We start from the raw sequence: 18,777 nt of genomic DNA, 5'->3' as shown, positions 1-18,777 counted from the left end.
GGTTACCTGGTCTAGGAACAGTGGGTTAACTGGTCTAGGAACAGTGGGTTAACTGGTCTAGGAACAGTGGGTTAACTGGTCTAGGAACAGTGGGTTAACTGGCCTAGGAACAGTGGGTTAACTGGTCTAGGAACAGTGGGTTAACTGGTCTAGGAACAGTGGGTTAACTGGTCTAGGAACAGTGGGTTAACTGGCCTAGGAACAGTGGGGTTAACTGGCCTAGGAACAGTGGGTTAACTGGCCTAGGAACAGTGGGGTTAACTGGCCTAGGAACAGTGGGTTAACTGCCTTGTTCAGTGGCAGAATGACAGGTTTTTACTTTACCTACTTATACCTAGTTTGTTCATTCATTCTTTATTTATTTTATTTCACCTTTATTTAACCAGGTAGGCTAGTTGAGAACACCTTTATTTAACCAGGTAGGCTAGTTGAGAACACCTTTATTTAACCAGGTAGGCCAGTTGAGAACAAGTTCTCATTTACAACTGCGACCTGGCCAAGGTAAAGAAAAGCAGTGTGACACAAACAACAACTGTCACGACTTCGGCTGAGGACGGCTCCTCTCCTTGTTCGGGCGGCGTTCGGCGGTCGGGGTCACCGGCTTTCTAGTCATCACCGATCCATGTTTCCTTTTTCCTTTCTGTTTTGTCTTGACAACGCACACCTGATTTCTATTCCCTTATTATGTTCCTTATTTAACCTCTCGTCTACCTTTCTGTTTTGTCTTGACTACGCACACCTGATTTCTATTCCCTTATTATGTTCCTTATTTAACCTCTCGTCTACCTTTCTGTTTTGTCTTGACTACGCACACATGATTTCTATTCCCTTATTATGTTCCTTATTTAACCTCTCGTCTACCTTTCTGTTTTGTCTTGACTACGCACACATGATTTCTATTCCCTTATTATGTTCCTTATTTAACCTCTCGTCTACCTTTCTGTTTTGTCTTGACTATGCACACCTGATTTCTATTCCCTTATTATGTTCCTTGTTTAACCTCTCGTCGACCTTTCTGTTTGGTCCGTGATTGTTTTGTGTTACTGTGTGTGTTGGAGGGTTTTCTCATGACGGGATGTTTCCTTGTTGGAGATATTCCGGTTTTTGTAGTAATATTTTGAGTAAAGACTTTAGTGTTTTTCCTCAAACCTGTGTCCTGCCCCTGACTCAGACAACGAAACCCAGCACATTGTTACAACAACACAGAGTTACACATGGAATGAACTAACGTATAGTCAATAACATTACAGGAACTGGGTTGTTATAACTAGGTTAAACCACTATGGGACTTGGTCAGCTGAGACAGATAGTTTTATTCAATGTGAATAAGCTCATTGAGTTATTTGATATAAACATTTATTGAGTCAGTCCCCGTGGTTGGGTTGATAGACAGACAGACAGACAGACAGACAGGCAGGCAGGCAGGCAGGCAGGCAGGCAGGCAGGCAGACAGACAGACAGACAGACAGACAGACAGACAGACAGACAGACAGACAGACAGACAGACAGACAGGCAGGCAGGCAGGCAGGCAGACAGACAGACAGACAGACAGACAGACAGACAGACAGACAGACAGACAGACAGACAGACAGACAGGCAGGCAGGCAGGCAGGCAGGCAGACAGACAGACAGACAGACAGACAGACAGACAGACAGACAGGCAGGCAGGCAGGCAGGCAGACAGACAGACAGACAGACAGACAGACAGACAGGCAGGCAGACAGACAGACAGACAGACAGACAGACAGACAGACACAGACAGACGAAATATAACAATAATTATATAATATAAAATGTAATAATAATGAAATATTTATCCCAAAATGTTTTATTTATTTATGTTTTAAATCATTTATATTGCATCCTTGAGCCTCAATGCTTTGGAACAATCGAATATCAGTTCAAGATCCAAAACACTTGATCTCCAAGAGTACATTACATCAAGGAAAAAAAACTACTACGAACGTAAACTAGGGTTGTAATGACGTAAACACACTGTGTGTCCCGAATGGTACCCTATTGCATATATAATACACTACATTATGCACTATACAGGGATTAGGGTGCCATTTTGGGACACAGCCAGTGACCTCCTGAACCCTATTGGTCATTTGACCATGCAAACATAGAAGCAGCTTAGCAGTGTAATGAAAACAACTAGATCTGGCTCTGTTGCTATTGCAGAAGACAGCAGAGGCATAAGGTATCAGACCGCGACAAATACATTGTGTAAAATACTTATGTAAAATACTTTGAAAAAAAATACATGTACTTGAAGGTATTTGAGTTTGTACTTCTGGGACCATATTACATTGGTTATGTTCTACTGGTCCAAACTGAAATTAAGTGCAGTATTTGAAAGTATTTGAAAGTATTTGAAAGTATTTGAAAGTATTTGATATTTGACCCAGGTCTGTAAGGTATCACAATATCTGATATGAACCTCATTCTCCTTTTAAGAAAATATCTAAAAGGCTAATTTCGGGGAAACAATGAAAAATGTATGAACCCAAATAAAATACACATATATATATATATATATATATATAGTATAATATAGTATACATTTGCCTCAATTGATTCATTCTTTTCTCATTTTTTTTTTTTTTTACAAAATAGAAATACCTGAGATAAGAACTCCCATATTGTTTAATAATAATGATGTACTATAAAACAGGTTTGACACGTTCTTTTAGATAGAAAAAAAATTGTATAAAAAAAATAAACATATGGCAGCATCAATTGATAATCGATATAAATGTTGATCTTTTTGTTTCTGAGTTCTCAAAAGGAAGTAGTATAACAAACATTCACTCAGGGCTCTGGTCAAAAGAAGTGCACTACATAGGGAATAGGGTGCCATTTCAGACACAGAGCCAAGTGTGATGTCATCGTTATCATACCCATAAAGTAGCCTACCCTGTCCTCTTTACAAACGACTCGTTTTTTTGATGTGACTCGGAGTCGTTCAGATGGTACGACGTTGCTTCACAATAGCCCAGCCAGAAATACAGTATTTATTGAAAATATTGAGTTACTTATCTCTTTTTTTTTCTCTCTAAAAATCAAGTTTTAAAAAAACAAACTTTTGTTGTTGTTGAGCGTTAAAATGAACTCATTACCAAGCGTTTTTGCAAAAGGCCCTGTCATGCACATAACTGTTTACTTTAAATCAACACGTGGTTTTCATTTTTTGAGATTGAAAAATCAACTGCAGATTGTTGATTGGGACTTTAACCTTACTTAAGCTCAATAAAAACTGTCTGTTTCTGGCACGGCTAGTGGAAGTAGGACTCGAGGGAACCACGGCGACGCACGTCGGTAGTCCAGCAGTGGAAGCCTCCTCCCAGGGAGTTGGCGTGGCGGATGTTCACCTTGATGGTCTTGATACCTGGAGAACGGAGGGAGGGAGGGAGGGAGGGAGGGAGGGAGGGAGGGAGGGAGGGAGGGAGGGAGCGAGGGATGGAGGGAGCGAGTGAGTGAGTGAGGGAGTGAGTGAGTGAGTGAGGGAGGGAGGGAGGGAGGGAGGGAGGGAGGGAGGGAGGGAGTCAGAAAAACCAGAGGAATGGCAGTTGTCAAAAGGTCTGTCTTGGAACTTTATCTGAACTAACTTAGGCAAACAAATAAAAACGATCAATCGCTAAATAAAGATAAAAGGTCAAGAACTAAATGGTTGAATAAAATAGGGATTATAATGAATAGGTCATACACGAAGGTCATCTTCTACTCACCAAGGTGCTCAAACATCTTGTGGATGGTGTGCTCGTTGGCATCACACATGACCCGTTTGGGGTCCAGCATCAAGACATTCATGGACAGCCACTTAGAGGACATCCACAGAGGGTGGTCTGATGGGAGAACAGGTAGATTCACTAACCAGACACTCGTGGATATCGTCACACTATGAAAAGACCACACCGACAGTGTTGAGTATGAGTTTTCTATCAACAAATAAGGAAGTGCTAGAAATGGTGTTGTCTTTTGTTGATTGAATTCCCAAACAACAACAACAACAACAACAACAACATACCATCTGGAATCAGAGGGGTTGGAGGCTTCACCACGGTCCAGCCGGCCTTCTCAAACATCTCCACCTGAAGGAGAGAAATCAGAGATGCTGTGGGTCAGACAGAGAGGTCTGTTCCCATGTCACGTTTTATCAGTTACAGCACCGCTCCAACAGAGGGCACTGCAGGAATGCATATACAGGGGGAAAGGGCAAACTGGTCAGGAGGGTAATCTCTCTCTCTCTCTCTCTCTCTCTCTCTCTCTCTCTCTCTCTCTCTCTCTCTCTCTCTCTCTCGCTCTCTCTCTCTCTCTCTCTCTCTCTCACTCTCTCTCCACCCCTCTCTCTCCCGTCTCTCTCTCCTCTCTCTCCTCTCTCTCTCTCTCTCTCTCTCTCTCTCTCTCTCTCTCTCTCTCTCTCTCTCTCTCTCTCTCTCTCTCTCTCTCTCTCTCTCTCTCTCACTCTCGCTCCACCCCTCTCTCTCTCCTCTCTCTCTCTCCTCTCTCTCTCTCCCTTCCTCCCCGTCTCTCTCCTCTCATTCTCTCTTCACTCCATCCCCCCCCACCCCCCTCTCTCTTTCTCTCTCCATCTGACTGACCTGACGACAGGGACGATCAGGGTTGGACAGCACCAGTCCCGGCCCGATGATGTTGAAGGTGGCATCAATGTGCATGGGGTTGGGGTCCTTGAATGAGATGATGTGGACCTTGTAGTCCGGGGCAAGATGGCGACGCATCCACTCAATCCCCATGTAGTTTGTAACCTGGAAATAGAGAAATAACGACTGGAATCAATCGACAATAAATTGTTTACACATTATTCACTTAGGAATGACGTGTTTAAATGACACCTAATCATTTCTTAGTAATATCTAGTACTAATAATAATACACCATTTGGTACCCAATTCATTACCTTCACTAGTTAGCACTGTGGTCCTACAGAGCACCCAATTCATTACCTTCACTAGTTAACACTGTGGTTCTACAGAGCACCCAATTCATTACCTTCACTAGTTAACACTGTGGTTCTACAGAGCACCCAATTCATTACCTTCACTAGTTAACACTGTGGTTCTACAGAACACCCAATTCATTACCTTCACTAGTTAACACTGTGGTCCTACAGAACACCCAATTCATTACCTTCACTAGTTAACACTGTGGTCCTACAGAACACCCAATTCATTACCTTCACTAGTTAACACTGTGGTCCTACAGAACACCCAATTCATTACCTTCACTAGTTAACACTGTGGTCCTACAGAACACCCAATTCATTACCTTCACTAGTTAACACTGTGGTCCTACAGAACACCCAATTCATTACCTTCACTAGTTAACACTGTGGTCCTACAGAACACCCAATTCATTACCTTCACTAGTTAACACTGTGGTCCTACAGAACACCCAATTCATTACCTTCACTAGTTAACACTGTGGTCCTACAGAACACCCAATTCATTACCTTCACTAGTTAACACTGTGGTCCTACAGAACACCCAATTCATTACCTTCACTAGTTAACACTGTGGTCCTACAGAACACCCAATTCATTACCTTCACTAGTTAACACTGTGGTCCTACAGAACACCCAATTCATTACCTTCACTAGTTAACACTGTGGTCCTACAGAACGCCCAATTCATTACCTTCACTAGTTAACACTGTGGTCCTACAGAACACCCAATTCATTACCTTCACTAGTTAACACTGTGGTCCTACAGAACACCCAATTCATTACCTTCACTAGTTAACACTGTGGTCCTACAGAACACCCAATTCATTACCTTCACTAGTTAACACTGTGGTCCTACAGAGCTGGTCCGTACGTAGGCCTCTAGGCCTGTATCTAATTGTGTTAATTAGTGGCTCTGAACTCGGTCATTGACAAACTAGAAAAAAAGCCTCAAAGGGACTCAATGTGTTCCGTGACCCCGTGACCCCATGACCCCGTTACCCAGGGATCCGTCTGTACACCAGTTGTCTGTTCTGTCGGCTTCTTTGCTCCAGACTGGGGATGTAATTGCAGCCAGGCAGTGTAGGGCTTCTGTTGGGGCAAGTTCTGCATCCCTATTACTGTTTTGTCTCTTTATTAGGTGAACCGTAGCTACGCTGTTAAGGCCAAATCAACGACACCTGGTCGTCCAACATCTCATTCCAAATCCATGGGCATTAAAATGGAGTTGGTCCCTCCTTTGCTGCTATAACAGCCTCCACTCTTCTAGGAAGGCTTTCCACTAGATGTTGGAACATTGCTGCTATAACAACCTCCACTCTTCTGGGAAGGCTTTCCACTAGATGTGGGAACATTGCTGCTATAACAGCCTCCACTCTTCTGGGAAGGCTTTCCACTAGATGTTGGAACATTGCTGCTATTACAGCCTCCACTCTTCTGGGAAGGCTTTCCACTAGATGTTGGAACATTGCTGCTATAACAGCCTCCACTCTTCTGGGAAGGCTTTCCACTAGATGTTGGAACATTGCTGCTATAACAGCCTCCACTCTTCTGGGAAGGCTTCCCACTAGTTGTTGGAACATTGCTGCAGGGGACTTGCTTTCATTCAGCCACAAGAGCATTAGTGAGGTCGGGCACTGATGTTGGGCGATTAGGCCTGGCTCGCAGTCAGTGTTCCAATCCCAAAGGTGTTCAATGGGGTGAGGTCAGGGCTCTGTGCAGGCCAGTCAAGTTCTTCCACACCGATCTCAACAAACCATTTCTGTATGGGCCTTCCTTTGTGCACAGGGATATTGTCATGCTGAAACAGGAAAGGGCCTTCCCGAAACTGCACAGAATCGTTTAGAATGTCATTGTATGCTGGAGCGTTAAGATTTCCCTTCACTGGAACTAAAGGAGTCGAACCATGAAATACAGCTCCAGACCATTATTCCTCCACCAAACTTCACAATTGGCATTATGCATTCGGGCAGGTAGTGTTGACCTGGCATCCACCAAACCCAAATTCGTCCGTCGGACTGCCAGATGGTGAAGCATCATTCATCACTCCAGAGAATGTGTTTCCACTGCTCCAGAGTCCAATGGCGGCGAGCTTTACATCCTCCAGCCTGACGCTCGGCATTGCACATGGTGATCTTAGACTTGTGTGCAGCTGCTCGGCCATGGAAACCCATTTCATGAAGCTCCTGACGAACAGTTATTGTGCTGACGTTGCTTCCAGAGGCAGTTTGGAACTTGGTAGTGAGTGTTGCTACGCACTTCAGCAGTCGGTAGTCACGTTCTGTGAGCTTGTATGGCCTACCACTTAGCGGCTGAGCCGTTGTTGCTCCTACATGTTTCCACTTCACAATAACAGCACTTACATTTGCCCGGGGCAGCTCTAACAGGGCATAAATTTTACAAACAGACTTGTTGGAAAGGTGGTATCCTATGACGGTGCCACGTTGAAAGTCACTGACCTCTTCAGGATGACCAGTCTACCGCCAATGTTTGTCTATGGAGATTGCATGACTGTGTGCTCGATTTTATACACCTGTCAGCAACGGGTGTGGCTGAAATCCACTAATTTGAAGGGCTGTCCACATACTGTTTTTTAGATTAAGGAGTGAACACAGTGTGACTCTATAAAAGATATGTGGCATTGGGGCCTCCATACCTGACTCCTCTGGACGAACAGATCCCTGCCAGCTCTGATGAAGTCAGCGGCGTCGAAGCACGGCTCGTGTTCGGTGGTGACAAACTTTCCCTGGGCAGCCAGCTTGTGTCTGTCCTCCACCGTGCGGATAGGGTAGTCCTGGAGGGGGGAAGAGAGAGACAGATTAGAGAGACAGATTAGAGAGACAGACAGGTTAGTCCTGGAGGGGGGCAGAGAGAGAGACAGATTAGAGAGACAGATTAGAGAGACAGATTAGAGAGCGATTAGAGAGACAGATTAGAGAGACAGACAGGTTAGTCCTGGAGGGGGGCAGAGAGACAGACAGATTAGACAGACAGATTAGAGAGACAGATTAGCGAGACAGACAGGTTAGTCCTAGAGGGGGGCAGAGAGAGAGACAGATTAGAGAGACAGATTAGAGAGACAGATTAGAGAGCGATTAGAGAGACAGATTAGAGAGACAGACAGGTTAGTCCTGGAGGGGGGCAGAGAGACAGACAGATTAGAGAGACAGATTAGAGAGACAGATTAGCGAGACAGACAGGTTAGTCCTAGAGGGGGGCAGAGAGAGAGACAGATTAGAGAGACAGATTAGAGGGACAGATTAGAGAGACAGATTAGAGAGACAGATTAGAGAGACAGATTAGAGAGACAGATTAGAGAGACAGACAGGTTAGTCCTGGAGGGGGCAAAGAGAGAGACAGATTAGAGAGACAGACTGGTTAGTCCTGGAGGGGGCAGAGAGAGACAGATTAGAGAGACAGACAGGTTAGTCCTGGAGGGGGGGGGCAGAGAGAGAGAGACAGATTAGAGAGACAGATTAGAGAGGCAGACAGGTTAGTCCTGGAGGGGGCAAAGAGAGAGACAGATTAGAGAGACAGACAGGTTAGTGCTGGAGGGGGCAGAGAGAGAGACAGATTAGAGAGACAGACAGGTTAGTCCTGGAGGGGGCAAAGAGAGAGACAGATTAGAGAGACAGACAGGTTAGTCCTGGAGGGGGCAAAGAGAGAGACAGATTAGAGAGACAGACTGGTTAGTCCTGGAGGGGGCAGAGAGAGACAGATTAGAGAGACAGACAGGTTAGTCATGGAGGGGGCAGAGAGAGAGACAGATTAGAGAGACAGACAGGTTAGTCCTGGAGGGGGCAGAGAGAGAGACATATTAGAGAGACAGACAGGTTAGTCCTGGAGGGGGCAGAGAGAGAGACAGATTAGAGAGACAGACAGGTTAGTCCTGGAGGGGGCAAAGAGAGAGACAGATTAGAGAGACAGACAGGTTAGTCCTGGAGGTGGCAGAGAGAGACAGATTAGAGAGACAGACAGGTTAGTGCTGGAGGGGGCAGAGAGAGAGACAGATTAGAGAGACAGACAGGTTAGTCCTGGAGGGGGCAGAGAGAGAGAGACAGATTAGAGAGACAGACAGGTTAGTCCTGGAGGGGGCAGAGAGAAATACAGATTAGTCCTGGAGGGGGCAGGGAGAGAGACAGATTAGAGAGACAGACAGGTAAATCCTGGAGAGGGTCAGAATGAGAGACAGATTAGAGAGACAGACAGGTTAGTCCTGGAGGGGGCAAAGAGAGAGACAGATTAGAGAGACAGACAGGTTAGTCCTGGAGGGGGCAGAGAAGGAGACAGATTAGAGAGACAGACAGATTATTGCTGGAGGGGGCAGAGAGACAGACAGGGCAAAGAGACAGACAAGTTAGTTCTGGAGGGGGCAGGGAGAGAGACAGATTAGAGAGACAGACAGGTTAGTGCTGGAGGGGGCAGAGAGAGAGACAGATTAGAGAGACAGACAGGTTAGTGCTGGAGGGGGCAGAGAGAGAGAGACAGATTAGAGAGACAGACAAGTTAGTCCTGGAGGGGGCAGAGAGAGAGACAGATTAGAGAGACAGACAGGTTAGTCCTGGAGGGGCAGAGAGAGAGACATATTAGAGAGACAGACAGGGCAGAGAGAGAGAGAGAGACAGGTTAGTCCTGGAGGGGGTCAGAGAGAGAGAGACAGATTTGAGAGACAGACAGGTTAGTCCTGGGGGGGGGGGGCAGAGAGAGAGACAGATTATAGAGACAGACAGGTAAATCCTGGAGGGGGACAGAGAGAGGGACAGATTAGAGAGAGAGACAGGTTAGTCCTGGAGGGGGTCAGAGAGAGAGACAGATTAGAGAGACAGACAGGTTAGTCCTTGGGGGGGCAGAGAGAGAGACAGATTAGAGAGACAGACAGGTTAGTCCTGGAGGGGGCAAAGAGAGAGACAGATTAGAGAGACAGACAGGTTAGTCCTGGGGGGGGGGGGGGGGGGGCAGAGAGAGAGACAGATTATAGAGACAGACAGAGCAGAGAGAGAAAGACAGGTTAGTCCTGGAGTGGGGACAGAGAGAGAGACAGACAGGTTAGTCCTGGAAGGGGGACAGAGAGAGAGACAGATTAGAGAGACAGACAGGGCAGAGAGAGAGTGAGAGACATGTTAGTCCTGGAGTGGGGAGGGGGGTCAGACAGAGGTCAGAGACTGACTGGTTTAAACGTAGACTCAGTGATAAACAAAGTAAACATCAGTATCGGGACGATTTCCGCAACAGAGAGTTGAAGCACAAGGCTAAACTTCTCCACCGTTTTTGGCAGGCTGCAACCATCACACTGCAGCAGAGTGAAGTGTGCCCGTGCAGATACTCTGTGAGAGTGCATCTTCTTGCATCACACTCATAAGAAATATCTTTGGTCAACCCTGCTGCTCGTGGCAATGTCACGTCGCTGAGTCTCAGTTTAAGGAGAGGTCAGAGAAACTGACAGGTTGGAGAGGAGGGGTTGATTATCTACAGCCATTAAGTTATGAGTCTCAGTTAAAGGAGAGGTCAGAGAAACTGACAGGTTGGCGCAGGGGGGTTGATTATCTACAGCCATTAAGTTATGAGTCTCAGTTTAAGGAGAGCTCAGAGAAACTGACAGGTTGGCGCAGGGGGGTTGATTATCTACAGCCATTAAGTTATGAGTCTCAGTTTAAGGAGAGCTCAGAGAAACTGACAGGTTGGAGCAGGGGGGTTGATTATCTACAGCCATTAAGTTATGAGTCTCAGTTTAAGGAGAGGTCAGAGAAACTGACAGGTTGGCGCAGGGCGGTTGATTATCTACAGCCATTAATAAGTTATGAGTCTCAGTTTAAGGAGAGGTCAGAGAAACTGACAGGTTGGAGTGGAGGGGTTGATTATCTACATCCATTAATAAGTTATGAGTCTCAGTTTAAGGAGAGGTCAGAGAAACTGACAGGTTGGAGTGGAGGGGTTGATTATCTACATCCATTAATAAGTTATGAGTCTCAGTTTAAGGAGAGGTCAGAGAAACTGACAGGTTGGAGAGGAGGGGTTGATTATCTACAGCCATTAAGTTATGAGTCTCAGTTTAAGGAGAGGTCAGAGAAACTGACAGGTTGTAGTGGAGGGGTTTATTATCTACAGCTATTAAGTTATGAGTCTCAGTTTAAGGAGAGGTCAGAGAAACTGACAAGTTGGAGTGGAGGGGTTGATTATCTACAGCCATTAAGTTATGAGTCTCAGTTTAAGGAGAGCTCAGAGAAACTGACAGGTTGGAGTGGAGGGGTTGATTATCTACAGACTTTAAGTTATGAGTCTCAGTTTAAGGAGAGGGTCAGAGAAACTGACAGGTTGGAGCAGGGGGTTGATTATCTACATCCATTAATAAATTATGAGTCTCAGTTTAAGGAAAGGTCAGAGAAACTGACAGGTTGGAGCAGGGGGTTGATTATCTACATCCATTAATAAATTATGAGTCTCAGTTTAAGGAGTGGTCAGAGAAACTGACAGGTTGGCGCAGGGGGGGTTGATTATCTACAGCCATTAAGTTATGAGTCTCAGTTTAAGGAGAGGTCAGAGAAACTGATAGGTTGGAGCAGGGGGGTTGATTATCTACAGCCATTACGTTATCATGTATGAACTGTGTATCTTTAAATGGCCCCTTGCCACATGAGTAAAATACACACCCTGTTCTTGGGCCAAATCTCATGAGTAATACAAACACACTAAATTTGGGCCTAATCTCATGGGTAATACAAATACACTAAATTTGGGCCTAATCTCATGGGTAATATGTCACTTATAGCATGCTATATGAGATACGGCCAAAGAACAGAGTAATCTATGCCACGTATAGTAGAAGCTTTTACTCAAAGGGGTTTTACATAACAGTGAATGCATGTCTAGTATGTGATCCCTGCAGGAACAGAGACTCTGAAGTGAGTAGAGCACCTCTCGGGGGTCAGGATGACAACTGCAGTGAGTAGAGCACCTCTCGGGGGTCAGGGTGACATCTGAAGTGAGTAGAGCACCTCTCGGGGGTCAGGGTGACATCTGCAGTGAGTAGAGCACCTCTCGGGGGTCATCTAGCACCTACCTGATCGTACAGCTCATCAGACATGGTGGGTTTTGGGGGGGTGGTCCACTTGGCACCCTTTCTGAAGTACTCCTTGATGAGGGGTCTGTAGGCTCGGTACTCAAAGAAGCGGGACCTCCAGGCCATGGGAGCCTCGATGATCTCATTCCCCACTACCATGAGGATGTCTCTGGGCATGGCAGCATACATGCCTGGGTGGAGGAGAGGAGAGGAGACATGCTAGAGACACACAGGTTGTTTTTTTACTCAATGCTCAGGTGGTGAATTTTCTATCAAACAATCAATTAACCAACCAACCGAACCAACCAACCCACCAATCAATTAACCAACCAATCCCGTAGCGCTCCCCTCTGCCTACCAGTAGAGGTGAAGTCTGGAGTGTTGTACTCAAAGGACCAGTCCATGGGTTCAGGTCTCTGGACTGTAACTCCCTCCATGCGGAGAATATTGCACATTTCTTCAATCTCAGCAACGGCTTTCTTCAAGTGGTCCTCAGGAAAGCTTTGGCCCCCATACTTCTGGTAGAAGGGCCAATGCTTCTCATATGTGTTAGCCTGTTGAAAAAAGTTGAATACATCAATATGGGTTCTTCGTTCATTCATTTATTTGAATTATTCATATTTTATTTGAGCAGGTGAGTCCCATTAAAGATTTTAATGTATTTGGCAAGGAAGCTGTTGCTATTTGCAATAGGCTAATTTTGCATCAACTCAATGCAATAATAATATATTTATATATTTATGGTTCATTGCATCTTAGTTTAAACATAGTGTAGATTTGTTCTACATAATTGTGAGTCCTGACTTGATGACCTCACCTTGACCTCTACTGTGAAAGGAGGGACGCGCGCGTTCTCGGCGCGGCCTACGATCACCTCTTCGAGCGGGTCCCATTCGTTGTAGGCGCAGACAGGACACTCCTGTCGCTCAGGCTCAGTGACAGCGTTCTCCTCCAGGGCGCGTTGCGGCTGCGCGGCAGCAGCGGAACTCGAGTAGCTCTGGAACGCGCCCTGCACCCAGCCAGTCATGGCGCGGCCGAGCTGCGGGAAGATGAACAGCTGCGTCAGTATCATCTGCTCACATGTCACGGTGTGGTCACACATTACATGTAATGTTTAGAATGACAGGAAATGAGCTGTAAAACTGAAACATTTTCTCTCAGCCTCATGGCAAAATGTGTACAATAGCATCATATTAGCTATAAAACTGCAAATGTTTATCTTTGCCCCATAGCAGAATGTGCAGCATTGTGGGAAGTTAGTTGTTTCCCCTCCCCCAAAAAATCCTTAAACCATAGTTATCATGGTCAGGACTTGAAGAATCACCTCAGTTCAACTACTGATTGGAAAAATATATAAAACAAACCCACATTTGTTGGAAGGTTAACATCTTAATCAATTTGATTATAATATAATGTTATATGGTAAACCTGTGAACGGCCCTGTAATCATGTATGTTGCGTTGCGGAGCCAGCTGTGTGACCCAGTGGCATACCGCAGTTTCGCGCCCCGCAAGGTCTGAGCGAAACATGATTAAAGATAAGTCGACCAAGGACTAACCTGTTAGCTTAATCTCTTGCAGTAAGCCTTATCATACACATTCGACATTACACAAAGACCGATGCATTACAAGGCCAAAAGGAAAACCATTGGTCAATATAAGGTGTTCAAGCCTAACGGAGCGGTGTTAGATATGGACTATTGGTTTTGAGTCAAGGTGCGCTTGATAAACGCACTTATCTCGGTTGGAGGTATGATTTCAAGGGGCCAGGGAGGGCATGCGCAGCTCTCCGTGTCAGTGGGTTCAGGGAGGGCCCGCAACAGCTGTCCACTGTCATTCACGCGCAAAAATTTGCTGCCGGACACACGTCTCTCTCTTACACATTTCCAAATAAAGCAGAAACGTTCTCTTCCAATAAATACATAGGTTGATGTTTTAACTTCTGTAGCAATTTTTGCGTTCTACTCCGTGCAGATGGAATTGACTTAATTCACAATTCCAGAGAACAGCATGCGAAATTCTTGAGTAACGCAAGACATGCTGCTATATTCGTTTTATTTGAAACAAAAACTCGCCTATGTCCGGACAAAATCAATGAATGAAAGAAAATGACATGCTTTTTGATTGGTAGGCCTACATTTAATGGAGTATTTTGCTGTGAAAAGAAGGTGTAAAAAATAGCCTATTCATTTTATTCTAAAGAATAATGTTCAAAGTAATCAGAACAAATTCAATTAATAAAAAATAATATTATAATTGTAAAAAAATTAAATGAAATGTGTTCACTTTTCTGAGTGACAGCCAACAGCTGTTTGCCGCAGCTGCGCTTTCCATGAGACTCGCCACATTTTATGATTTTGTACATTTCTGAATAAACAAAAAACAGGAACTAAATACCAACCATAGATCCGATCAGATGGGCGGCCTCGGCCCCCCTGCTACCTCCTCTGAGACACCTGACTCGCAGCATTGTCCGACCTGATAATGGTGATGGCTATTTGGGATATTCTAGCGGCGGGCGGCTTCGCGGCAGGACAAGATCCACCTGAATGTCAGGAGTTCTGAGAATGAATGGAAGACCCTTCGCGTTCTGATGCCTCTTTATATCCGCTCGCAGGGCGCCTAGAGGCTTCGGGACAAGTTGTGGGGGGGCCAGTCAACGTGACCTGAGAAAAATGTTCCCTGAAATTCTACACCTTACGCCAGCACATTCTTATCAGTCGCACACCCAATCTCTCCCACACAAATGGAAGAAAGTAACGCAACTGGCCGATCCGTTTCATACATGGTTTTCAGTCACATCTGAAACGTTGCAGAAAGCCTGCAACCCCCCCCCCCCAAAAAAAATAGCAAATTTAATAACATTTGCATATCATTATTAAATGATGAGATTATTAAACCTATTGCCTGAAAAAGGGGATTGAGACATTTCTGAGATAATTGCATGATGTTTCAAAACAGGGCAGATTAGCATTTGTATGTCGTCGTGTTTTACTGTAAAATAAATCACCTCAACTATGTGATTTAGAACATGTTGATGGAACAGAGGCCACGTGTGGGACACTGCACTAGGGATAACATGATGCAGGCTACAGGAGGTGGGACACTGCACTAGGGATAACATGATGCAGGCTACAGGAGGTGGGACACTGCACTAGTGATAACATGATGCAGGCTACAGGAGGTGGGACACTGCACCAGTGATAACATGATGCAGGCTACAGGAGGTGGGACACTGCACCAGTTATAACATGATGCAGGCTACAGGAGGTGGGACACTGCACCAGTGATAACATGATGCAGGCTACAGGAGGTGGGACACTGCACTAGTGATAACATGATGCAGGCTACAGGAGGTGGGACACTGCACTAGTGATAACATGATGCAGGCTACAGGAGGTGGGACACTGCACTAGTGATAACATGATGCAGGCTACAGGAGGTGGGACACTGCACCAGTGATAACATGATGCAGGCTACAGGAGGTGGGACACTGCACTAGTGATAACATGATGCTGGCTACAGGAGGTGGGACACTGCACCAGTGATAACATGATGCAGGCTACAGGAGGTGGGACACTGCACTAGTGATAACATGATGCAGGCTACAGGAGGTGGGACACTGCACCAGTGATAACATGATGCAGGCTACAGGAGGTGGGACACTGCACTAGTGATAACATGATGCAGGCTACAGGAGGTGGGACACTGCACTAGTGATAACATGATGCAGGCTACAGGAGGTGGGACACTGCACTAGTGATAACATGATGCAGGCTACAGGAGGTGGGACACTGCACTAGTGATATCATGATGCAGGCTACAGGAGGTGGGACACTGCACTAGTGATAACATGATGCAGGCTACAGGAGGTGGGACACTGCACTAGTGATAACATGATGCAGGCTACAGGAGGTGGGACACTGCACTAGTGATAACATGATGCAGGCTACAGGAGGTGGGACACTGCACTGGTGATAACATGATGCAGGCTGCAGGAGGTGGGACACTGCACTAGTGATAACATGATGCAGGCTACAGGAGGTGGGACACTGCACTAGTGATAACATGATGCAGGCTACAGGAGGTGGGACACTGGACTAGTGATAACATGATGCAGGCTACAGGAGGTGGGACACTGCACTAGTGATAACATGATGCAGGCTACAGGAGGTGGGACACTGCACTAGTGATAACATGATGCAGGCTACAGGAGGTGGGACACTGCACTAGTGATAACATGATGCAGGCTACAGGAGGTGGGACACTGCACTAGTGATAACATGATGCAGGCTACAGGAGGTGGGACACTGGACTAGCGATAACATGATGCAGGCTACAGGAGGTGGGACACTGCACTAGTGATAACATGATGCAGGCTACAGGAGGTGGGACACTGCACTAGCGATAACATGATGCAGGCTACAGGAGGTGGGACACTGCACTAGTGATAACATGATGCAGGCTACAGGAGGTGGGACACTGCACTAGTGATAACATGATGCAGGCTACAGGAGGTGGGACACTGCACTGGTGATAACATGATGCAGGCTGCAGGAGGTGGGACACTGCACTAGTGATAACATGATGCAGGCTACAGGAGGTGGGACACTGCACTAGTGATAACATGATGCAGGCTACAGGAGGTGGGACACTGGACTAGTGATAACATGATGCAGGCTACAGGAGGTGGGACACTGCACTAGTGATAACATGATGCAGGCTACAGGAGGTGGGACACTGCACTAGTGATAACATGATGCAGGCTACAGGAGGTGGGACACTGCACTAGTGATAACATGATGCAGGCTACAGGAGGTGGGACACTGCACTAGTGATAACATGATGCAGGCTACAGGAGGTGGGACACTGGACTAGCGATAACATGATGCAGGCTACAGGAGGTGGGACACTGCACTAGTGATAACATGATGCAGGCTACAGGAGGTGGGACACTGCACTAGCGATAACATGATGCAGGCTACAGGAGGTGGGACACTGCACTAGTGATAACATGATGCAGGCTACAGGAGGTGGGACACTGCACTAGTGATAACATGATGCAGGCTACAGGAGGTGGGACACTGGACTAGTGATAACATGATGCAGGCTACAGGAGGTTATGGATGAGTGCAGTTTACAGTTCCAGCAAGATAGCATATGATTCTATAATATTCAAGGTGAATGTTACTGAACGTTATTTGGGATTTGCAATATCTTGTGCATTTGTGTCAGATTTAAAGAGCAATATTGTACAAGGCCAAAACTGCAACAGTAGATACGTACTGTAGATACATACTGTCGATACATACAGTAGATACATACAGTAGATACATAGTGTAGATACATACAGTAGATACATACAGTAGATACATACAGTAGATACATAGTGTAGATACATACAGTAGATACATAGTGTAGATACATACAGTAGATACATAAGAGTAGATACATACTGTAAATAATACAGTAGATACATACTGTAGATACATACTGTAGATAATACAGTAGATACATACTGTAGATAATACAGTAGATACATACTGTAGATAATACAGTAGATACATACTGTAGATAATACAGTAGATACATACTGTAGATACATACTGTAGATACATACAGTAGATAATACTGTATAATACATACAGTAGATACATACAGTAGATACATACAGTAGATACATACAGTAGATACATACTGTAGATAATACAGTAGATACATACTGTAGATAATACAGTAGATACATACTGTAGATAATACAGTAGATACATACTGTAGATACATACTGTAGATACATACAGTAGATAATACTGTATAATACATACAGTAGATACATACAGTAGATACATACAGTAGATACATACTGTAGATACATACAGTAGATACATAGTGTAGATACATACAGTAGATACATACAGTAGATACATAGTGTAGATACATACAGTAGATACATAAGAGTAGATACATACTGTAGATAATACAGTAGATACATACTGTAGATACATACTGTAGACAATACAGTAGATACATACTGTAGATAATACAGTAGATACATACTGTAGATAATACAGTAGATACATACTGTAGATAATACAGTAGATACATACTGTATAATACATACAGTAGATACATACAGTAGATACATACAGTAGATACATACTGTAGATACATACAGTAGATACATACAGTAGATACATACAGTAGATACATACAGTAGATACATATAGTAGATACATACAGTAGATACATACTGTAGATAATACTGTATAATACATGCAGTAGATACATACAGTAGATAATACTGTATAATACATACAGTAGATACATACAGTAGATACACAGTGTATAATATCTACAGTAGATACATACTGTAGATACATACAGTAGATACATACTGTAGATACATACTGTATAATACATACAGTAGATACATACAGTAGATACATACAGTAGATACATATAGTAGATACATACAGTAGATACATACAGTAGATAATACTGTATAATACATACAGTAGATACATACAGTAGATACATACTGTAGATACATACAGTAGATACATACAGTAGATACATACAGTAGATACATACAGTGTATAATACATACAGTAGATACATACAGTAGATACATACAGTAGATACATATAGTAGATACATACAGTAGATACATACAGTAGATAATACTGTATAATACATACAGTAGATACACAGTGTATAATACCTACAGTAGATACATACAGTAGATACATACAGTAGAT

The 18,777-nt window shown here is 44.6% G+C and overlaps 1 protein-coding gene across 1 annotated transcript; it reads right to left on the bottom strand.

The window, feature by feature from the left end:
* Nucleotides 1-1,818: 1,818 nt before the first annotated feature.
* Nucleotides 1,819-14,574, bottom strand: LOC110509504 (glycine amidinotransferase, mitochondrial). The gene is made up of 9 exons (XM_036963960.1): nt 14,421-14,574; nt 12,838-13,059; nt 12,379-12,574; nt 12,021-12,211; nt 7,620-7,757; nt 4,606-4,770; nt 4,032-4,095; nt 3,733-3,849; nt 1,819-3,392 (listed from the first exon to the last, which is right to left on the bottom strand). The coding sequence occupies exons 1-9, from the start codon at nt 14,487-14,489 to the stop codon at nt 3,280-3,282; spliced, it is 1,275 nt and encodes a 424-aa protein (XP_036819855.1). The 5' UTR covers nt 14,490-14,574; the 3' UTR covers nt 1,819-3,279.
* Nucleotides 14,575-18,777: the final 4,203 nt, after the last annotated feature.

This window comes from Oncorhynchus mykiss, chromosome 26 (assembly GCF_013265735.2).
Source record: "Oncorhynchus mykiss isolate Arlee chromosome 26, USDA_OmykA_1.1, whole genome shotgun sequence".
NCBI classification, from domain to species: Eukaryota; Metazoa; Chordata; class Actinopteri; order Salmoniformes; family Salmonidae; genus Oncorhynchus; species Oncorhynchus mykiss.
The sequence above is the reverse complement of the archived record's forward strand: the minus strand, read 5'-3'. Positions and strand labels throughout refer to the sequence as shown.